General features: G+C 43.1%; 1 protein-coding gene across 1 annotated transcript in view; it reads right to left on the bottom strand.

The window, feature by feature from the left end:
• Positions 1-19,518, bottom strand: part of LOC109312124 (cytochrome b5 reductase 4) — an 84,954-nt gene extending 65,436 nt beyond the window's left edge. Inside the window, exons 1-5 of the mRNA XM_019538169.1 lie at positions 19,397-19,518; positions 15,247-15,400; positions 9,426-9,526; positions 7,628-7,712; positions 2,265-2,306 (exon numbers count right to left, since the gene is read on the bottom strand). Coding sequence (XP_019393714.1) covers positions 2,265-2,306; positions 7,628-7,712; positions 9,426-9,526; positions 15,247-15,400; positions 19,397-19,504 — 490 coding nt within the window. The 5' untranslated portion in view covers positions 19,505-19,518. The remainder of the gene's footprint in view (positions 1-2,264; positions 2,307-7,627; positions 7,713-9,425; positions 9,527-15,246; positions 15,401-19,396) is intronic.
• Between the last annotated feature and the right edge of the window lie 4,757 nt (positions 19,519-24,275).

Genomic DNA, 24,275 nt, shown 5'->3' with positions numbered 1-24,275 from the left:
CTATTAGAAAAAAAACATTAAAATTAATGCTGGAAGTTTAATGGGTCAAATTTATCTCACTAGAGAAGTTTTGCCTCCAAGTTAGAAAGCAAAATCAAAAAGCAACAAGCTATGCTTATGATCTCTTGCTAAATTTCTGGTGATCTCAGTAAGTCAGTCTGCAAATAAAAGTAGGCAGTATCTTACGTGAGTATATTTGATCATTTTTTCCCTTTTCTTCCAGTTTAGGCAAACCCAAGGCTCTCAACAGGACAATTAAGTTGAGAGGATAAAAAGCAACGGACTTGGTAGACTAGCATAAGAAAGCAGAAGAAATCAATGGTTACTGAAAATAATGTTATACTTAGGCCCCTGGCAGATGTTTGAGGGGGAAAAAAAACTGACATAATTGGAAATGGAGAAAATTTTATGCTGAATTCCAAATACCAAGCTGCCTGTCCTGCCAGACATGCATAGCAGGAGGCACAATGTTTCAGATGGGGTATGAAATACCTTTAATATCCATCGTGCCATTGCTAAGCTGCCTTCAAGCCAAACCCTGCAGACAAAGCTTGAGGCAACTCTGTTCTGGACCCAGGCCTGCCCCAGCTCACCAGTTTCAAAACTTAGGGCTGGTTGGGACAGGTCTAACAATCAGCTCAACCCTAAAATTGCTGGGTCCAGTTTAAGACCAGGGCTGTTGAGGCCAGATCTGGCAATTAGCTGACCCCAGGTTGGCTCGGGATCCTGAAGGGTAGGTCTAACAAAGAGATGACAGCAATCACAGCAATCCAGACCTTGGGGTGTTTGATCTGGCCTTGATAGTCCCAGCTGAGTTTGAGAGACAGGGACACTGGGGCCAGGTCTGACAAATCAACTGATTGTTGGACCCATACCAGACAACCCTAGGTCCAAGACCCTGAGGGCAGTTCCAATAAGCATCCGAATGTCAGACCTGACCCTGACCAGTTTGAGACCCAGGGCTTTCAGGGCCAGGTCTGACAATCAGGTGATTGTTGGCCCAACCCCAGGACAACCAAGTTGCACATATGGATTTTAGATGTCTCAAGGCATTGGAAATCTAGGTTTGGACCGTCTCCCCCATCCAAGTGTCCCTGTGCCCTGGGATGTCTAAAAAGCTCAGGTTCAGCCCAGCTCCACACTATCCAGCATTTTCAAGTGCCTTGCACTACAGGGGGTGTAGGGCAAGGCAGAAAAGGCTGCCAGGTTCAGGAGTTGTTAAGTTCCAGCAGCCGAAGCCTCTCAATTCCCCTTGCCACGGAATCTTGCAACCTGATCTTCTCTGGCATCAGACCAGGACCCAATGCCGACTCTATCTCTATGCCAATGCATAGGGATGATATACATTCAATTTATGGCACCATGCAAGCAAGCTACAAAGATGTTCCAATTATTGTGCAGAATAACTTTGTGGCTGGTTTACCTCTTTATGGCACTATAAATTGGTTGAACATACAGCACTTCTACTATTTAGGTGCAATTAATGCATTAACTGCAATAATAACTGCAACATGTGCCAGGGGCTTTAGTCTTCTGTTTGAATTAAAATGCTTAGCAATAAAGGTTCATTGAAGAACTCTGAGGTCACATTGTAAGTGGAATTAATTTTCTAATTTCCTGTGCCCCCAGAAGTCTAATTATTAATCAAGTTCTGACATCTGGTTAAAGTCTCTCTACCACAGAGCTGTTAGTCTAAATGGCACAGAATGAAAGTCAGGGAAAGTAGTAACTTGGTTTGACTACATAATGCATGCTGTGTAAACACCTGTAAAAATACTAAACCTCTAATTTTGGGAACTACTTATTATAAATATTAAAACAGAAAGAAGCCAGCCTTTTCTCAGCAAGATTTGAGAGAGATTGTGAAGACATTCTGTGCAGAGAGAAAACATGAAAGGCACCAGGCAAAGAAAAGAAAACAGAAAGTGAGAACTCAGAAGCAGCATTCCTAAGATACAAGAGGGGACAGAACCAGAAAAACAGAAACAAGATCAAAGACAAATCCAAGCCTGCATTTTTGTACTCGACTCAGAATTTTAAAACCTGGGTACTGAAGCAAAGGCATACTTCTCCATCGCGATTCATTTTTCAATGCTGAATACCAAAAGCTAGCATTAGGATTCTGTCAGCTGTAGTTTTCAATTTTCTAACCAACTCTACTCCAGTGTCACCATATTCAAATGCATTTATTCCTCTTGCTAACTTTCTGGGATACTACTTTTTTTCCCCCATTCCCTGCCCCCCCACTCCATGTCGAAACTTACCATTTAGACATTTCTTCTCTTCAGATAAAGCAGAAGTAGATTCTACAAGAATATTAAAAAAAGTCAACAATTACTGAGTTAGGAAATAGTTGCCATAGTTAATGTGCAAATTCAGTTTGCCATAGTTTAATTCAAAAAGTTGGATTAAAAAGAAAAACTACACAGTTGTGCAGAAGGAAAAAAAAAACTTACAACAAGGCATTCTAACACTGATTAATTAGGGCAATGTTTTTCAAAGCTCAAAAATTAAACTGCGTCCAACCATGTTCTCTGCCCGTCTCACTCATCCACCCACGTTCAAAAAACATGCAGGTTTTACAGCAGTGGCAGGCAATTGGTTGAGCCTGCTGGCCACAAAGGCAATTCTAGGAAACTGCTGCAAGCCAGGCAGCATCCCCCACTCCCTGCCCCTCTCCTCCCGCAACAGCCTGGTGCTTGCGTGCCCTGCAGCTTCTCCCCACCATTGCCAACAGCACACAGCCCCACTCCGACCCTGGCCTGCCCCACGCCTGCTCTGGACTCGCCCTGGCCGGAACGGATCAGCCGTAACCTACACGCACAGCCCTGACCCTGGCCTGCCCTGCCCTGTGCCATGCCAGCTCTGGACCACCTGCCCACGCTGAGCAGCAGCTGCAGCATGCAGAAGCTGATGCTAGCTGTGGGGGGAAAAGCAGCCCCTCCCCCCTTCACTGCTGCCGGGCCCTTCTTGTTGCAGCCACCCAGAGCCCACACTTAGGCTGCCCTGTGGCTGCTCTCCACCGCCACCACAGCAGCCCAGCGAGGCAATGGTGGCAGTGCAGAGGAGCCAGAGGGCAACCCAGGCACAGGCTCCAGGTGGCTGCAGCGAGAAAAAACCAGCAGTGTCAAAAGGGAGGGGCTGCTTTTCCCCCACATCACGCAGCAGCTTTTGCCCGGCCACTGCTGCTGCTCAGCATGGGCGGGTGAGTCTGGAGCAGGCACAGGGCAGACCAGGGTCCTTCCCAGCGGACCAACGGTGGCAGCAGGTAGAAGGAGCTGCCACCACCTGGGCTACCTAGAAAGGCAGTCAAGCTGTGGAGCTGCCCCAGCCCCACTGCGTGCCCACAGAATGGCAGGATACGCCATGGGCTGGACAATGCCTGAGCCAGGCGGGACTGAAGGATGTGCCACAGGCCAGACAAAGTCCCTCCATGGGCTGTATTTTACCCACCCCTGTTCTACAGTCAAAACTACAAGAGTTAGGAATTGTCAGAAATATTGTTGCCTTTGTAATGAATAAGGCAGAGGTCCTGGGGGGGAGGGGAAATGTATGAAATAACATCATTAAAGATGGTATTGTAATACATAATGGCAAGGCAGATTAAATAAGATTGCACAGATTCTAAATGCATCATTTTCTAGGCTTTTCAATATGAACAGAAAAAAGAGAAACTGTGTGATTCTAGGGCATCAACTGAGATCTATGCAATTTATCAGCAGGCTGGAACATTTACATCCACCACTCTTACTTCTAATTGAGATGACAATAATAGCAGGTTGGTAAGTAGCCCCACAATTTAGGTAGACCCCTATAGATATTATGTCCCTGTTCTTGCCCCATCTCTCCACTTAACCTCAGCTTTTTAGACTCTTTACTAAGCCAGTCCTAGACTCCATACCTAAAAGGAAGGCTCTTCCAGTTCCGTGTTCTTGTGTCAAAAATTACTGCTTTGCAAAGCTACTCCAGTTGTGTTGAATGGTGGAGAGATTTAACACACAGTACAGCAAATAGAGTGGAGTGTTTCTAGATAATTCCCACTGTAAGGGGATTTACCTCAACACTGAATATTGCCTTATTTTTAGATGTTTAAATTTTGGTAAACAAAATGTTTTGGAAACATAAAACTATGAGTCAAGGTAGCCTAGTAGTAATAACCTTTGTGTTACTGAATTCTTGCTAATTTACTAAGTAAAGAGAATAGCAAAGAATGACTATATACGGTGGGGTGGGCAAAATATGGTCCACGGGCCAGATGCAGCCCACCAGGCCATTCTATCCAGCCTGTGGGGCCCCTAACAAATTTAGAAAATTAATATTAATCTGCCCTGGCTGCCTGTCATGTGGCCCTAGATAGCTTGCCAAAACTCAGTTAGTGGCTCTCTGCCCGAAATAATTGCCTGCCCCTGCTACAGTTCAAAGTAGACCTTCATTATAGAATCCTGCATTGTTTCATTCCCCTGAAGGAAACTGCTTCTGATGAGAAAACTTATTTCGTACTAGCATTTTTAAATGAAAATATTGATAATTCTATTATCAGATATTGCCTTGATTGAAGGGCATTTATTATGGACCCTAAAATTACACTACTACGAATGATCTGATGGATTATGGAAAGCAGCAGATCTGTTTAATTCTACTTGCATCGATTAACATTCAACAAACTAAGCTTCTTTTATTTCAAAATTTGAAGTAAAGCATTCTTTATAAACAATTTAGCCATTTGCATGCAGCTGGCCACTCCAAAGCTTTACACTGCAGATATTAATATCAAGCTTTCAGTTCATCATGAGAGATCAAGAATTTTACAGAGAAAAGCCAAAACAAGCGCAGTGTTTTTTCCCCCTGCAACAACAATTAAACGACCATAGCTACTAGAAGCAAAATGCTAAGATAGAGTTGAGAAGGTCTGTATATGCCCTTCTGACTAGCTGCAATTCTTTTTAGTCACAGCTGTCTCTCTCTGTCTGCAGGGAAGTGTAGATTGCAATGAATTCAAGAGGTACTATCATTTTTGGTTTATTTTGCCTCCTGAAAAGGCTAATTTAAGTGGCTGCAACTCATCTGCCACAGCTTAAATCATTCTCTTGTGGATCTTTCATGTGTTGACGCATTTGACTATAAAACTCTACCATGAATGAAATTAGTGACAGCAACACTAAAATCCAATATTCCACTTTCTCCAAGTATGTGAATCAGATATACAGTACATAAAAGTTACAGGCCATATCATTTTAAGACATAAGTGTTTTTACAATTCGACACAGATCTACAAGGCAAACTAAGAACTGAAAACAAAATATTTATTGATAAATATGTAAACTTATACTAAAATATACCATTTAAAAACTAGAAAAAAAGTCATTTTTAGATATTAACCCTGTCCTGGTTTCCATAGTAATTATGCCCGGTTCCAACCCAAGACAAGGGCCTGCTATGCAGAAATAACCCTTTCTGGCTTAACAATGAGAAAATGACTTATAAGACAGTATGAGTACAAGTAGGGACCTACCTAATTCATGGGGGCAATTTTAGAACCCCTTGCTGATTGGCTGCAAGGGCTGTCCATCATGCAGGCCTGCTCCTCTCCACCAGTTGGTGGAGAGGGGTGGAGCCACAAGACAGGAAGCCCTTCCAGCCAATGAGCGGTGAGTGGGAGCGATAGCCATCTTGCCTGCAGCCCCTCTGTTCCTTAGCACACAGGGCTGCCACAGCACACTGAGGACTGCTGGCTCCCTCTGAGCAGCCAGCATTTTTTTTCCATAAGTTATTTCCCCCCCCCCGCCGCAGATTTCACAGGCAATGCCAGATTTCACAGAATCCACAAAATTGAAAATTTGGCAGGTCCCTAAATATAAGAGATTAAAACCTCTCAGAAATTAAAGGCTGATGTATGTTCTCTCTCTCCCAGAATCAAGGAAGCACCAATCAGTTTTGGGTTTCCATTTAGGAAAGAATTTGTGAAAGAAAGATCATTAGGTGAAACTTTCTCCTTGAAGGCCTAAACCTCAAAGTTTGAAGAAGCCTGAAAAACACAGGTAGTAAGGTATTTATCTGAGTACTGCAAGTACTTCATATTATTCAGAGAGACAAATAATAAACAGAGAATGCTCCTGAGGGTGTGACTGAGTGATGGATATACTGAAATTTCAAAGAAACATTACCTCGTGGATATACAATATAGAAAGCCACAATTCAGTTTAACAGGGTTCTGAATTTGCAAAGGGAGCAATATAGTAAAGTATAGTAAAGGGAGCTGGCCAAGGGCTTATGATAAGTAAGAAGTCAACCCTACTGAGCTTTCTGCTTCCCAATAACTGACCAACTGAAAATAAATACAAAAGCATATTATGAACAAAAAGGCGATGTACATGCCAGATGACTTTGGGAAAAATCAGATGTGCATAAGTAAGACCCTGGCTCATGTTCATTTAATGGAGTGATGGGATTTGATCCCTTACCCCAACAGTCATGCCTCCTACTGTGCTACAAATGCATGGCAGGACACTATTTTGAGACTGGAGATGAGCTCTCAATCATGCCATTACTACTTGCCAATGCAGGGCAAGACTGGGATTATGATACTGGGTTCTCCTGCACCAGCCAGTTGATAGCCAGATGCCTGAAACCTGGCATGATCTGGTGTGGTCCCAGGGCTGTAGAGACTCCAATAAGATCTTCAGGCTAGGACTCAAGCATTACAGCCAATTCAAGACTCTGATGGGGTCCCAGGGCTTGAACCAACAATCAGCTGGTAGTCAGACCCAGCTCTGGGACTGTTCTGGAGCTAGTCTGAGAGTCCATTATGGTCCCAGAGCTGTGACCAACAATCAATAGATTGTAGATCCCAGGCCCAGGACCACACTGGGGCTAATCCCAGAGCCCCATCAACAAGGATGTCAAAAAATCTTGTGTCCAGTCTACCTGTGCATGCAGTTTTTTAAGGTCCTAGTGCACCAGAGCCTAGAACCTGAGAGAGGTCCCCTGATCCTGGGGTCCCTGTGTGATGGGGATGCCAGAAAGGTCCTAGTGCATGGGGACCCCAAGTTCAAGGAACCTCTTCCCAATATCACAGTCTCCATGGCTGGGATGTGTCAACTATCTTGCTTCACAGTTCCTTGGAAGCAGCAGGGCAAAGCAGTGAATCTGCTGGGTCACAGGAAACTCCGCAGCTCCCCATAACCCAGCACCAAAATATACCCTGCTCCTCAGCCCCTACCAGAGGGGGGACCCCATGCATGTCTGTACCGTACAGCTGCCAATCTGCCAACTTCAAGGAAAGCTGTCAACCAAGCCCGACTGTGCACCCTGCATCAGGCTACACATACATTCAGTTTAAGCTGTGAAGGAAAATAGCCACAAAATTACACATATTTTATGGAATATTTTTGCAGCTCGTTTCTCATGTTGTTGTGTCACTAATTGCCTGTGGTAAGGTTACTATTTATGACACGATTAACAGGTTAGTCATACTGTAAATGTAATGTCTGCCAGGGGCTTAAATCCACTCCTTTGCTTCAGAGTGCTATCTTACCTGGTAGACTGATGATTTTAGTTGTCATAAGGCTCTTAAATAACCTGATTTCTAAAGTATGGTTTTAAAGTGTTTCATTTCAATAAAACATACCTTTGGGGAGGGCAATAGGTTTGAGTGCCATTCTTCCAACAAGACATTCCTTCAACATAGACTCATAATTGACCCAGCGGTGAACCTGTATGAGAAGCAGTTTTTTTACATGCTTATTTGTAATAAATTGCATTTGTGTAACTATATGTAATAAAATATACATTTATAATATGTAAAAGAGTGCTTGTGCTTGAAGTTAGAGCACAAGAACCAGAGTTTTCCACTAAACACTAAAGGAGGTAAGAATTGAAGTTGGGTGGACTTTTGGGAAGGACACTAGCTCAGCACATTGATAGGACATTGACTGCTGTGGTTCCTCTGCCATACCTGTGGCAGGTTACAGTGCTGTGTCATGTATTGTGTCAGGGTTAGCAGCAATTTTACTAAGAGTTTAGATTATGGATTTGCACAGGATAGTTTGGATAAGGATGATCCTTTTTCAGACAGGGGGTCACTAGATAACTTCTGAAGATACCTTCCTGCCCTCCTCCTATACGATTCTGACACCAAGCTCCTACAACAAACATCTCCACATAAAGGGATTTCTGCCTATGATCACAGTTTTGCATGCAAGAGCATTAACCTAAATAATTTTTTAAAAAATCCAAATGAAAAGGCCATTGCATCAATTTACTCCACTTTTTTCAAGCTGATGGTAAAATCCCTTAACAAACAAATTTAAATAGCCACAGACATATTTTAAACAAAACAAAAACAACAAAATCAGACGTCATGTGAAAGGCAAAGGTCTGCCTGAGCCTAATGGTTCATTAGTCTAATCTGATAAAGGCTAACCACACACAAGGAATGACATGACTACCAACACATCCAGCTGCCTTTAACTCCCTAGCTGGAATGATCAATTGTGCTTAAAAGAGGTGAACCACCTTTCAAACTTGATGTATAAACAGGAGATTATTTCTAAGTTTGTTTTTAGAAATAAATTTTCTTTAAATTTCATCTCCTGGCTCATATGGCTTTTGTATAGTGAAAGAACATACATCAATAGTAGACGTTACAGTACTTTTCTGCGTTAGCATTTTCATTATGAGATACACAGGTGAAACACTAAGAAAAGCACTGAAATTCCTACTATTTATTTCTCAGTACATGGAAGCCATAGAAGTCAAGACGAGATTTAAAGAATATTTATGTTTCTAAAAATAAACTCATTAAGTTAATTAAAAATAAATTAATAAAAACAGCATCAGTTTTGGGAAGAGCTTCATCTAATATGCACACACACTGTAAACCTTTTATTTAACTAAACACTTTCCAAGACGTCCAAGACAAAATGATACAAGCAACTGAAAGGTTTCCTAAAGATCTCAAACACTATCTTCTACTTTATTTCTGCTCTAAGAATCAAAAACACAGGGCATATCAAATATATTCAAGTATGAAAAAAATGAAGTAACCTTTTTAAAAATGGTGTTTACTGACAAAAGAGTATGTGAACTCATGTACAAAAATACACACAATACTTATAAGAACACTAAATACATTTTCAAGAAAAGATGACTAAATTTAAATAAAGCCACAAATGGCAGACTTGCTGACACTGTTTTCAGTTTTTTAAGCAAAGACAGCCCAAGTGTCAAATGCTACAGATTACAGTATTCATCTTAACAATAGTAGCACACATCATCAATGTAACAGCTACAAATATATTCATTTTCAGAGCCGGACCAAGTTATTTGTACTATGCAGTGGAATGAACCAAGGAACTGCAAAAATGAGCAATTATCAAAGTACCATTTGACAAAGTAAATGTCATTCAGTCCCAGAGTTCTCTTACCTGATCAAAAAGATCTGTACCATCAGTTCCTGCCGCCTTCATTAGTTCATCTTCACCACCAGGGTGATACTCCATATATGGAGTGACATTATAGACAAGCCCTGCATCAAAGAATGGAAATATCAAACAATGCTCAAATTAAAATCTGCACACTCATTGAAAAGGAAAACGTCATTTTAATCCTAAAGTATCTCAGTATTCTTTAGTCAGAGAAAATAATGGAGAAATACTTAAATATGCATCATACATGAAGGAATAACAAATGTTAGGAGTGAGTGCCAAATACTACACACTTTGATTTTTCAGTAATACAGAAATTATCAAAAAGAAAAGTGATACAAGGAAGCAGAATGGAAAATGTCATATGCAATTTGTACATGTAATGCAATAGCTATAATGTTTTATTAAACAGGAATGTCAAGCTGCTTAGAGACCCCACACCTTTAAAGACTTAAGCCAGGTGTGCTCAACCTCTGGCCTGCAAAGCCATGGCACCCAGCCTGGGAGGTGGTGGGATGAACAGAGAGTTCCCCAAAGGTTGGGAAATTTAGTGGCAGAAGAACAGTGGCAAGTAATATTGCTACCCCTCTCCAACTGACAAATTCCCAAATACAGCAAACGAGGTGAGAGCCACAGCGCGCCCCCTTTCCCCACGTGGCAGGATCAGAGCCCAGCTATGTTCCCTTTCCTCCTCATAAGCTCAGATCAAGGTCGGGTCATGCCCTCTCCCCATACAGCTTGACTGGGGCTGGGCCACTCCCTGACCGCCTCCCCACACACGGACACACAGAGCTGGATCAGGCCCCACGGGACATGTTAAATCAGACCAACCAGTCAGATCCAGCCTGCTGTCAGCCTGAACACCGTCCATCCAGCCCACAGGGAAACAAGTTGGGTACCACTAACTTAAGGCAATGAGTCGCCTACTGAAGTCCACTGGAATACTTGTGTTTAAGTGTTAAGATTAATTTAAGTCAGGGTATCAAACATACAGTCCACAAGCCTGTACAGCCAGCCACAAGGCTACCAAAACTTGGGGGTATGGCCTGCTAAAGAATATGGAGCCCTTTGGCTCCACAGGCCACAGATGTTGGCAGTAAGTTGGGGTCAGTGTGGTAACCACCCCTAAACCTCCACTGCTGCCAGACCCCCATCCCCAGTCTTACTACCACCCCCAGACTTCTGGCAACACATGACCTCTTGCTGCCTCCAAACCTGTTGCTACTATGGCAGCCAGAACAGTTGCCTCCACATCCCAGCCTGGATTCAACGTGCAAGGAACCCTATGGTCTGGATCCAGCCTTGGGGCTCCAGGTAAGTTTGACACTTTTGATTAAAGACTCTAAAGCAGCGGTTCCCAACACGGAGTCGCAACCCAAATGAGGGATGCGGGGGCAATGCTGGCAGTGTTGCACACAAAAGATGAGCTGCTGGGTGCTGGGAGCTCTCGCGCCCCTGCCCCGCAGCCGCACTCTGCTCCCAGAACCAGGTTGTGGGAAAAAAAGGTCGGGAACTACCACGGTACAGGACCAAGATTTTAAATTGACTCAAATAATGACCCCCTATAGGCTTATCTTTTAGAACAATGGGCATCTTTACATGCGCTCTGGGGTGGGAGGAAAGGGGGATGCTTTAATTAAAGCAGCTTTTGGGAGCTCGTTCAACAAACTTTAGTTAAAGTGCTGTCACTGCCATTTTGAAACACAGGGATGCTGAATACATGTGACACCAAGGCTGCTGCAGCGCTAATAAACACACTCCAGCAGACTCGATTAACTAAGTCTGCTCCAACGCATGCTAATTAGCATGTAACAGGCATCTGGCATGTGTCTAGGTGGCCCTATGATTACACTGGATTTTTTCTAACCCACAAATACAAACCCATGCTCTCTCAGAAGGTTACATGTATCCTTTCTTCATTAAACAAGTTCTACTTTGATGTTCTTTGTTCCCTCTAAGAACAGCTTCCTTGGGTTCTCCTTCCATTGGCACTTCCTTTTTCATCTCACCACAGCTGAACTATTACTGATGACTCTCCAAAACCCAGCCTTATTTAACCATTCTCTGCTATGCAGTCAGTGAAGTGAGGCTCTTGAGAAGAATAAACAGCCTCCAAACAAGTAACAGCTATCATAATCCATGTGCAGACATAAGCTTGGTATATCCAGACTTACAATTACTTCAATTTGCGAGTTTAATATTATTTTAATAAAGAACTTATGTGATGTTTACTAGCCAAAATTTTAAATATATTAATACAATGGATTTATATCTATTTACAGCAATATAATCAGTCCTGCATGAGATGCATTCACTGAGGCAAGGGTCAGGGTTTCAGAGGAAACCATCTCTGACCCACCTTTTTCAGATTTAAAAAGTCTCACAAACATAGAGACCCAAAGATCCTACACGGTGAACATGTGTGTGATACGCAAAGAATTTTTAAATTCTCTTGACCTGAAACAGTTTTTCACCAGATAGTACTAAGAAGTATAACTTTAACCCAGGGCTGATTTTCAGAGATCATGAACACCCAATACTGCTGATCAATTAAATGACATACAGATGGTCTCCAAAAGAGGGGGTGGGGAGAGGGGGAGGAAATCAATCCAGCAGTCCTCAATAAAAGTTAAGTTTCCAAACACCCCTCTTTTGAAACCCATGTTGTTCAAGTACAGGCCACACTTAAGGTTCCCTCCATTCTTTGTCCTCAAATTGAACAATGCTGTCTCAGATCTACAACCAATATTCACACCTGAAAGATTAAAGCTTTCCCAAACTTTCATCTCTCTTAAAATGACTTTTTAGCAGAAAAGCACCTGTAGAATATGTATATTTTGGCACATTTTGAATGAAAATGATAGTTCAGAGCATAATTGATATATTAAAGCCCAGGACTGAAACAACAGACAGATCTTACTCCCAAAGCTACCTATAACTAATTCAAATCATAGGCAAGTCACTTAACTTTTTTTTGCAGAACTCTGGAAAATAAGCGTATGTATTTTACAAAAATGCCACATAAATAAGATGCAATCTTTGGATGGAACAAGATATAAAAAAGTAGAAGTATTTAATATACATGCCCATGTTACTATTTCTATAAGAGAACAGTGATGCTGGCTGGAAGACACCCACATGCTTGCAGGTCTGTCTTCCTTTCCTTTATCTGTGCATGTCTCCAAGCAGTTTCACTGAGAAGTGTTCAGCGGCTTCTCAGATAGCTCTGAAGAGTAGTGGGTGCTGTCCCAAGCTCTGTGTTCAGTGTCCTCCTCTGGCACCCTGGCTGTTAACTTCAACCTTCATTCCCATTCCTGTTAAGACACCCGTTGTCCCTCTGAAGGGGACTGGTAGCCCCTGACAGGCCTAGGCTCTCTGTCATGACACAACAAATAGGCCAGCCTTCAATGAGACAGACCACTTTGGCATACAATAGTAGACAGCTTATTCTCATGGATGTGTTAGCTATGCCACCTTGTGTGCAGCAGTGATTACTACGCATGATGAGAAAATCACTTAGTTGAAATCCAAAGTGGTAGGACACCATAATTAGCCAGACACATAAGAATACAGGACTGGAAGGGACCATATAGGCCATGAAGTCCAGCCTCTGTAACACCAACTTTAGATATAGGATTTGGCAAGTCTCCCAAAGCAACATCTCCCACCCTTCCATCCCTGCCTTTTTGTTCCATCTTGTACATCTCACCAGTTTCTGCCCAGTTTAAGTGCCAACTAAAACTATACTAAAGTTCACATTTCTTCACAAATAATTTACATGACAGTCTCACAACCTACACGTATATACAATTCAAACTTCCAAACCACTTTGTAACTATTCTGAATGGATACAAGTGTGGCAAAACTATTGGCCCTCTACCCCTATTTCCTTCAGGCATCACTACTGATGCAAAGCTGAAATAACAGTTACACCTGACACATCCTCCCTAGGAGCAACTCCTCCTCCAATTCTTGAAACTGTTAAAAGGAAAGTCAGCAGAAACAACACACAATTCATTGGAATATGGATGTTCAATAACCGATTTCTATAAAAATGAATATCTTGAAAAAAGGAAAAAGCAGGCGGTGGGAGGGAGGACATTGTCAGGACAATAAGAAAGAAAGATTATACATCTGTTTTTAATTGAATGCAGAAAGAACTTTTCTTCTCTTTGGAAAAGAGTGAAATATGAAACATATCACCATGCTAACCACTATACAAAGCTACTACTACAGCTCTGCCACCACATACAAAACTAGCGATTGTGGAGCGGTCACTGTTCTAAAGTTCCAGATTCACTTCTAAATGGTATTTTTGTCTCCATCAACCCCCATTATTCACAATGTAACCCAACTGCAGCCAGGAACTGCAATGAACTCCCACAAATAGTCAAAGAAATTGCTACTGGCACAAAGCATTTTTCCTTCTTTTTGGAAAAGTGCAATGATGTTTTCATTCACTCCTACCAGAGGAAGCAAAAGATGTGGTACAATAAAGATGCTGCTGTCTGATACATGCCTGAAGACTGAAGTTTACAAATAATTATTAGCAGTATGGTTTGAAAGGTGTACTTTATGTTTTTTTTCCCCCCAAAGTAGCAATGTATAAACAATTTAAAAATTATTTTCACTAAAAACCAAAGATCCAGATAAACTGCTTTTATCAAAAGCTCTTAGTTCAAACAATGTATATTTGTTTCAATTACTATGCATTAAAAAACTACATTTGATCCAAGAAAGAGTAAGAAGCCAAAAAAATCAGCTTAGTTACTAGAGATGTCTCCTATGTTAAATATAGGCAGCAGCTGCATTATGACATGTTTTCTTTATTCAGTGTAATGTATCTTTACTTATGCTTACTCTCAACAGAGAACAACAGACGCATAGAAATTAAAGCCTATAGTAGTAAAGGCAAATAGAGACAGTGTTACCTGACAGGAATTTCTGTTCCCTACAAAACAGGAAAAAAGCATCTACTTACCTGAGTATTCTGACCTTTGCCAAATCACTGATCTTGTTTTTGGCAGAATCTTATTATTCAGGGTGCTATGTTCAATTACTTTAAATTTACAAAATGTGCAGAATAGGCTCACCTCTATATGGGTGACTTAAAACAGAACAGACTTCCTCCTGCAGGACACCCACCAAGGAGATAAAGACAAATTTGCATCCCAACCCTCCAAAATGCAAAGAAAGGGGAAAAGGAAAGGGAAAAGGAATTAGTTTGTCTTAGGTGGGTATGAAGAATGGGTGTTTGGGCCAGGCTACTGTCCCATTCCACCACACAGGCCAAGTTGACTGAGTTGGAAGCTAAGCAAGAAATGTGCCTAATTACACTCCATCCAGTGCAAAGTAAACTATATGTCTTCATAAGCGCATGGAATTCTGCTACCATTGTTTTCTGGTATACCTTCTCCAGGCAACTCAGCTACACAATGAAGATCAGCTCCTAAGGAAGCACAGCTTGGTACTGAAAATGCCAAAATGAACTTCTACGATATGCAATTTGTAAGCAAGAGTTGACATGTGGAAGTTTAACATGCCTGCAACTCTCAAAACCTTCTATTGCAGAAAAACCTATAATGAATTATGGAGTAGCAGGGGAATAAAGGAAACCCCTGTTATGTGTGTAAGAAAAAACAGATTTCAGTGACAATTTGAACAGCTCCACCTTCAACTTAAATGGGACTATGGCCATTTCTGCCAAAGGTGACATTAATTTAAACTAGTAAACAATAGCCAAACAATTGATTTACCAAGTTTGGAAAGAAAGAGATGACGCAGAAAAAAAAAGTATACAGATAGCCTACAAATGACTCACCTCTTATACAGATCCAGCAATCATCTGTTTTGTTATGTTTAGCAAGTTCTTCTTCAGTCACTTCAATTACTCTTCCTTTCAAACCAGTCAAGTCTTTTCCACTTTTAGTTAGTCGAATCCAATCCATAAGACTTCTGCCTGGTTTCAAAGGTACCTAAAAAGTAGCAGGTATACTAAATTTGGCTGTTGCTAGAGGAAGATGTGTACATCTAAATGCAATTTAAAAAACACCAAAACCAGCAATAACTTGGGAGAGAGCAAAAACAATCTTGTTTGCTTTTCCTGCTGCTATTTAGAACTCTATGGACAGCAGTAAACCCACTTAGGAAAGTTTCTTTCACGCCCAGGCTCCACACCCTGAGCTTCCAGAAATGTACCCCACTACCTTCACTGTAGGAGTCTTCAGTGTCACTTCCCTGCTCACTGGGAGACAGAGGAGCAGCTACAAAATATTAAGGCTGGCCAGTCACAGAAAGGAGGCAATCAAGAATGTAAATAAGGGAGAATGTAAATGAAGGATTGTTCCTTTATTAGGAACAATCCTTCAAATTTACTGAACACCTAGTAGCTAAAAACATGAAAGGTACTTAGGCACCACTTGAGGTTCACAGATGTCCAACTTCAGTAGTCACCTCTGTCTGCTAGGTTTAGCTCTCTTAGCATAGTTCCAATTCTTGGTTATAACACAATGGATGTGAGCATATGAACACACAGAAGAGAATCAGAGAAACAGCCAGAACTAGAAAGTGTCACGCAGGAAATATTACATATTTAATGTTATGCAGGACCAGGTCTATCAGTTGAATCAGGGGTGTCACTCTCCCTTGGCCTGCTGGCCTGGATCTACACTGTGGGGACTCCTTGGGAGCCACATCTGGACCCATGTTCAGCAAAAGGGCAAGCAATGTCAGGAAGCCTTGAGGGTTAACTTCTGCCTGGAGAATAAAGGAAACCTCTGCAATGTGTGCAGCAAAAACAGATTTCAATGTCAATTTGAACAATTCCACACTCAAATGGGATTAAAGCCACTTATGCCAAAGGTGAAACTAGTCTAAATTTTTAAACAATATCCAAACAGTTGTTTCACCAAGATTGGAAAGAAAGATATCACACAGACAAAAAATATACCTAGGTACCACTTATGGTCCACAGGTCTCTAATTTCAATAGCCACTTGTGCTTACCAGGTTTAGCTCTCTTGCCATATTTCCAATTCCTGGTTGTAGCATAATAGATGCTAACACACGAGTGCACAGCAGAGGAGAAAACAGAGAAAGAGACAGCTCTCACTCACCAACGACACATCCCAAACAGGGCTTCACACACTGCAATTCAGCCACGGACCAGCCCCTCTGGGAGTCTGCGAGCCAGATGCAGCCTACTGGTCAGGTATCTTTTGACACCGCTCACTTAAATAAACTGAGACTTTTTCAAAAGTACTGAGAAAGTGCCCATGCTCATTCAAGTGTTTGGCAGGGAGAACCACAGTATACAAGGGCGGGAAGAAAAAGAATCAATTATTTTTTCCAACCGCAAGTGTAAAACCTCCATGGGAGATGGACATTTCATCCTGCTACATCAGGATGCTGCTTGTTTTTAGACACAGAAGCATCTGAAAGAGAAACAGCTCACTTGGTCTTGATTTTCAGTATGAATACAGACTGCAGAAGTGGGGTCTCATGATTCTTCTGACTTTTTGGGTTTTGAGCAGATGTCAGCAAAGTCACCAGAGTCCAGCCGGTTTGTGGTGGCTGAGTGTTCACAGTGAAGTTACTTTTCAATCCTTCAGTGTTGGCTCTTCCTATCATCAGAAAGCAGAGCTCACCTAGTGTTGCACTGGGGACCCGTGAACAGGGAACACAAGCTAGGTTTACACCGTCCATGAGACTAGTTAGTTTTACCCTCTTCTTTTTTTAAAAAAATTATCTTAGACCAAATCAGCCAAATCTGTTCTGAATCCCCTAGACTGAGCACAGCTCAATCATGCAAGTGATGGTGGTGGATGGGTCATATTCGACCTTGGGAGAAGTGGGCAGCAGAGTCCCCCAGGGCTCAGTTCTTGGGCCCATGCTGTTCAATCTCTTTATCAGTGATTTGGACAACAGGGTTAAAAGCACCCTGTTTAAATTCGCTGATGATACCAAAATTTGGGGTGAGGTAAGCATGCTAGTAGGGAGGGAAAGACTGCAGCAAGACTTGGATAGGTTACAGGGGTGGGCTAGCAAAAACAGGATGCGTTTCAATACTGACAAGTGCAGGGTGATGCACTTGGGCAGTAGTAACCAGCAGCACACTTATAAGATGGGAAACACAATTCTTGAAAACACGGAAGCAGAAAGGGATCTTGGAGTCATTATAAGATGAACATGAGACGACAATGCGAGGTCACGGTTGGCAGGGCTAACCGCACCTTGTCATGCATCTAGAGGTGCATCTCTAGCAGGACCAAGGAGGTGATCCTCCCCCTCTATGCAACATTGGTCAGGCCGCAGCTGGAGTACTGTGTCCAGTTCTGTGCGCCCTTCAGGAGGGATTGGACAACATTGAGAGGGTCCAGAGGAGGGCCACCCACATGATCCGGGGACAGCAGGGCAGACCCTACAACAGGAGACTCTGGGTCCTGAACCTGTTCAGCCTTCACAAGAAAAGGCTGAGGGGGCACCTGGTGACAGTCTATAAACTCACTAGGGGGAACCAGAAAGGTTTGGGAGAGACCTTGTTTCCCCTCGCGCCCCTGGCATAACAAGGAATAATGGCCACAAGTTGTTGGAGAGTAGGTTTAGATTAGTCATCTGTAAGAACTACTTCACAGTCAGGGCGGCTAGGATCTGGAACCAACTTCCAAGGGAAGTGGCGCTGGCTCCTACCCTAGGGGTCTTTAAGAGGAGGCTTGATGCCTACCTAGCTGGGATAATTTGAGCCCAATTTTTTCTCCTCCCCAGGCAGGGGGTCAGACTTGAAGATCTACAAGGTCCCTTCCAACCCTACTTCTATGATTCTATGAAGTCCATGTGGCACTACCACTGACAAGTCTCCTTCCTCCCCCACTCTTCAGCCTGGGGCTTCAGATACAGGCAGTCCTTGACTTACAACCTTTTCGAGTTACAACCTTTTGAATTTACAACATTTCTAAACTGACACCCTATTTCAACTTTCTGACATCAGTTTCAACTTTGTTATGTTTGATCCAATGCAACACCACACCAGTGAACAAGTTCACTGCATCACCCATCTCCCTGGAGAACATCTGTCCACACTTCCTTGGACACTTTCTTTAAGAAACCAAACAAGACTCCAGAAAAACCTGCAGCCAAGACTCCTGAGAAAAGTACAAAAAGAGCCCTTCAAAAAGTCCAGCAATGTCACCTCAAAGAAATCCTTCCAAATCAGTATGTTTGCTATTTATAATAGAAATACATTAATGTAGCTCTATATTACTCATCTATCATAGATTGAGTACAAAGTTCCGGGTTATTTTTGGTGAAAACAGGGTATTGGGCCTTGGTTCAGGAACCAAACCCCCATTTAAAACATTGTTTCCTACCCAAAAAGTTAATTCAGAGTTACAATGTCTTGACTTAAGGCTGTTTTGAGGAAACAATTGTGGTGTTAGTCCAAAGCCGGCCTGTATTCCCAAATCCATGACAGGCATCTTACATACAAGCCCTAAACCCAGAGACCTTGGAATTAAGATGTGCCCTAGTCTCACTTGCTGGTAGCCAAAAGGCTGAAGGAGCAAGCTAGAGAGAGGGCCTGGAAGCAACCCTCCACCACCACAAGTCACCTAGCAGAGATCCTCCCACCAAGAGGCTTTAGCAGGCTCTTGCACGGGGGCTGCCTGCAGTGCAATGGGCAGCCTCCCCTACTCCAGCTCTGCCAAGGCCGGGGGAAAAGGGGGACCATCGATGTCTACAAATGGGTCCGACAAAACCACCCGGACCAAAACCATCAGCACAGCCTCTCCACAGCCGGGAGTGTCACCAACGCCCGGGCCGTGCCCCGCAGCCCCTCCCCCCACAGGCTCAGGCCCGGGGGAGGAGTCCGCTGCTGGCCCCTCCCACTCGCCGGGTTTCCTTTGTCACCGGCGGGGCCGGCCGGCCGGGCACCTGTCCTGCCTCCCCTCGGCCGCCCGCCAGCCCTGAGCGTGGTACCTTGGTGCGCCCGCCCCTCGCCGCCCGCTGCTGAGAGCCGGGGGCGGGGAAGGCCGACACTGGGACGTTGAGCATCCTGCGCCCTCCCGCGGCTCCAGGCCGCCTCATCACTTCCGGCTTCGCGGGGGGAGGTGACGGAGCGGACTGGAATCCGGGACACGCCCACCCCGGCGCTGATTGGCCGGGCGCGGCAGTGACGTTTCTGCGTGCGGGACACCTTCGACTTGCAGGCTCGGAAGGGCGGGGGCGGGAGTGGTTTTGCGCGGTGCCGGGCCTGAGCAGGGGGACAGCTCGCGAGATCCCCACACTGTCACCTGCCAGCCAGGGCCGGGGCACACGAGGGAGCCCGGGAAGGGAGGGCTGCATCTACTCCGATTTACATTGGTGCAGCTTGTATTGGCAGTGTCTGCCCATGTACATTAATTATACCAGGATCTGGAGGCAGTAAATGACACTGAGTAGCTACTTCCTTTAGGATCTGTTACAGAACTAGTCCATTACCCTGTTTCTTCAAGGGAATGGTTACCCCTGCATGGATGCTGATGACTGCTGGTCTAGTGAGACTGCTCAGGGCCCTGCTCACAGCTGAACCTTCCCAGCCACACGACCCGGGTCTAGCCTGCTCTCGGGGACTTGCAGGGGTGGAAATAAACCCTGAAAGGACAGCGCTTCAAATGGCCCAGGGTGGCCTTCTGCACTCCTGGAAGCAGAGCTCCTCAGGGAAAAGGACATGAGTCATGCCTGAAATAAGCTGTCCCTCCGAGGTTGCATAAGTCTTCACAGTAGAGCATGGACTCCTTTTTGTTAGAGCAGTGTTTCTGAACCCAGGGGCAGCAACCCAGTAGACTATATGAAAGGGTTGGGAACAAACTTTAAAAGCAAATCAAGAAACTATAAATAGATTGTCCTTTAAAGGAGGAAAATGTGGGAAACTCTGGACTAGCAGAGCTCCAGCCTGCAAGGGGCTTGTTGGGGCCCTCTGCCTCACACATACTTCCCCCCAACCCACACACGGGGGCGAGGGGGACAGGGCAGTGGGTCAGGAGTGAGAGGCACTGGGTCAGGACTGGCCATCAATGTTTACAAATGGTCCTGGTACCAAAAAAGGTTAAGAACCATTGTCTCGGAGGAGGAGTAAACTATGTTGAAAGTTCAAGTTCTGCAGCCACTAAATGCATCAGAATTACTGTAGGCTGTCTGTAAATTCAGGCAGTCATTGTAACAACCAGGTCACAGTCTGAAGGTTATAAAAGTAGAGATTACATGAGCATACACAGCTAACTGTAAAGATCATGTTCCTGTAAGACCAGATTTTGCTACTTGTCCATTCTTACTATGTCAGGCTATACTTGTCCTGACTAATTTCAATGGGAGCACTCACAGACTGAGAAGCATGACAGACTTAGGTGCCAAATGTGTGTATCTGTAAATTATATGTGTTTTACAGTTGAGACTTGAAAGTTATAGGTGCATATTATTAGACATCTCAGGCCAAATTCTGCTATAATGATAGTGAAGTCACACTAAAATCAGTGTAAGGAGAATTCTGCTTCTGATTTCCTTACCTGGTTTTTGTCTGATTTACATGCATGAGTGAGCAGTAGCTTCTTTTAATCAATATCCATACATTTAAGCCCAGGTGTTTCAGAGAGCACGGCTGGAGCTTCCACAGATAACACATTTACACCAGTGTAATCAGTGCAGAAAGCAGTGAACAGACAATATAAACGCCAGTATCAAATACATTTTCCCCAATCCAATGTAAAATCCCCCCCCCCCGAGAGAACCCAGAGCAAAACTATACCAGCAGTCGTCTGCATCTGTGCAGGGGTAACTGTTTCCTTGGATAAACAGGGTAATGGAATGGTTCTGTAATATATCCTAAAGCAGGGGTGTCCAACCTTTTTGAATGTGGGGCCGGATCGTGAACTTTTTATCACCTAGTGGGCCGGCGAGCCATATTCAAAGAACTCACAGGAAGCGGTATCACATCAGGAAGTGATGTCACATGATCTTTGACACCAATGAAGTTGCAGGAAGTGACAATGAAATGGGTCTGGAAATGTGGTTTAAAATCCAAAATAAAAACAATTAAAAGCAACAATGAAATAATACCAAACACTTGACTAAAATACACACTTTCACTTCTACTCACTTCTCAACAAATGAAAGAAGCATAATGCAAGTTGACAGATCAAATGTGGAAAAGATACCAGCCAGAGTGGAAACTAATCAAAGCAACAAAATATGGGCATTTTTGAGAATAATCTTCAAGAAGATTTACTTTTATTGCATTAATATCTTGTTAGTAACACATCTTTAACAAGTAGTAACAAGTTGAACCCCCAACCCCCCACAAAGAGAAACAGAAGCAGACACAATCCAAAGATTTTTACTTACTCCAAATTTATGTTGCAGCCCAGATCGTTCATGCTCTATTCTTGAGCATGTTGTTCAGTCTTAAACAAGCATACAGCACAGTTATCCAGTGAGGTTCATAACTGGGGACATTCTGTTACAACAGGAACTATCCAGGCAAAAAAAGAGACAGTTGGCAATATAACCATTGTCAGGTCTCAAGAAAACAAGCATGCTCCAATCCACACGGTAAGTGTAGAAAAACATTGTAAAAACAACAATGTTTATAAGTCTACTCTTATTAACTTTCTGAAAACTACAATGAACACTGATATCTTTACTGTGATACCTGGCCTTGTTTTTGCTTGCACAAGTTATCAATATCTGCCAGCAAGCTTGATGTGGCAATGCGGAGTATTCCAGATAGATGTCCATCTGTCAAAAGTGATCTTGATTTTGTTTTTATGTTCTTCATTCTTGAGAAAAGCTATTTACAGCAATATGTGCTGCCAAACAGTGCAATGAACTGAAGTGCATGATTCTATAGATTTGGGAAAGAGTGCCATGTAACATATTGACTATAAAATGTCAGTAGGTTATGTTCTGCAAAAGCTCTCTTCAAGGCACCGTTATTTTGGATGTCAGTTAGCTCCATTTGGAATGTGTCAGGAGCATCGGTGGCATCTGTTCCAAATGGATTTGCAAACAGCTTCAACTCATCTCTGTGTTTCCTGAAATCTGCAAATCTTTGTTTGAATTCATCCAGCAGACGGCCGATCAGTGCAGAATACTTGTCATGGTTCACAGTCTCAGCCCACCTTGCTAATAGTATTGTGAAATGGGTGACATTCTTTTTATTCAACTGTTTCTGAAACAATTCCAGCTTATGAATGAAGGATTGGATGTGTTCATGCAGTCTGCTGACAAATTGATCCTTCCCTTGCAGTTTTATATTCAAATCTGCAAGATACTTGGTGATATCAACTAGGAATGCCAAGTCATTCAGCCATGCATCATCGTCCATGAAGCTGACATCTTTTCCTTTGTTTGTCATGAAGGTTTTAATTTCGTCAAGCAGTGACCAGAATCTGGCAAGTGTGGCTGCCCTGCTGAGCCAACGAACTTGGCAGAAGTAAATAATGTCATCATGGTCTGATCCTATCTCAGCAAGAAATGCTTGGAACTGTCTATGATTAAGCCCTTTTGACCTTATGAAATTGACTGTAGAAACAAACTTTTCCATCACGTGTTTCATCTCCAGGGCCTTTGCACACAGTTGTTCCTGGTGAATGATGCAGTGGTGTGTGATGACATCCTGAGGCATTGACTTGACCAGTAAACTGGCAAATCCATTGTGCTTGCCTATCATCACAGGGGCTCCATCAGTTGTTAGACCACAGAGTTTGTCCTCTGGAAGATTGAATTCCAACAAGACATGTTTCACTTAATTGAAAATGTCCTGTCCCGTCATTTTTCCTTTCATTGGACATAAGTCGAGCAGTTCCTCAACAACATGGAATTGTTTGGTTACTCCTCATACAAAGATTACCAGTTGAGCTGTATCACTCACATCTGTGCTTTCATCAACCCCCAAGCTGTAAAACTGACAGGCACTGAGTCTTTTCATCAGTGAACCTTCAATGTTTGATGCCTTGTCATCTACCCTTCTAGCAGCTGTCTGATGTGAAAGGCTGATTTTCTCCACCATTGACTGTTTGTCAGGGAATACCACAGATGTCAATATGCCCAAGCAATCTTTCACAGTTCTCCATCAGACAGCAGTTTCCCTGTCTTAGCTATTGCCTCGGATATCAAGAAACTGATTTGGTTGCTGCCTCAGAATTCTGCCTTGCAGCTTTGAAAAAAGACTGTTGCCCATCCATGCTCTGTTTTAGAAAGTTCATCCGATCAATTCAAATCTGACCCACCCGGTTGTCAAATTTCTTGGCATGTTTTGTAGAATAATGTCGCTTCACTTTGTACTCCTTGCAGACAGCTACTTTCTCTTGGCAAATCAGACACAATATGTTCCCATTTTGGTCAATAGCAAAAAAAATCAGTGGTCCAACTATCTTTGAAAACTCGACATTCAGGATCAATTTTTCATTTCCTCTGATTCACCCTCTTTTGAGTGTATGGTAGGCCCTGTGGCTAACAAAGCTAAAATTAATTTTAATCATAGGAAAACTAGTTTGGCAGAGACAGGTGAAGTTAAAAACAACTCACCAGTTCACAATCACCATTTTATTACTATGTAATAATACTGTGGTATCAATATGGATCCCCACCCATCAGGTATAGTCATAATATGTAAAGTACAGCCTGACATGTGCAGGTGCTGCCATCATATTCCAAGTGCATCTTCAAATGCCTCTCAGTAATGCCATCTAATGCCAGTTAATGCCTCATATGCATGGTAAAGTCACCAAATGTAAGGTACATCCTGGTGCGTGTAGGTGCTGCCATCATATGCCAAGTGCAACCTCAAATGCCTCAGTAATGTCAGGCCCCAGCCCCAGGC

Source organism: Crocodylus porosus, unplaced genomic scaffold (assembly GCF_001723895.1).
Source record: "Crocodylus porosus isolate Cpor-Errol unplaced genomic scaffold, CroPor_comp1, whole genome shotgun sequence".
Classification (NCBI taxonomy): Eukaryota; Metazoa; Chordata; order Crocodylia; family Crocodylidae; genus Crocodylus; species Crocodylus porosus.
Note: the sequence above shows the minus strand (reverse complement) of the source record. Positions and strands in the feature narration are given on the sequence as shown.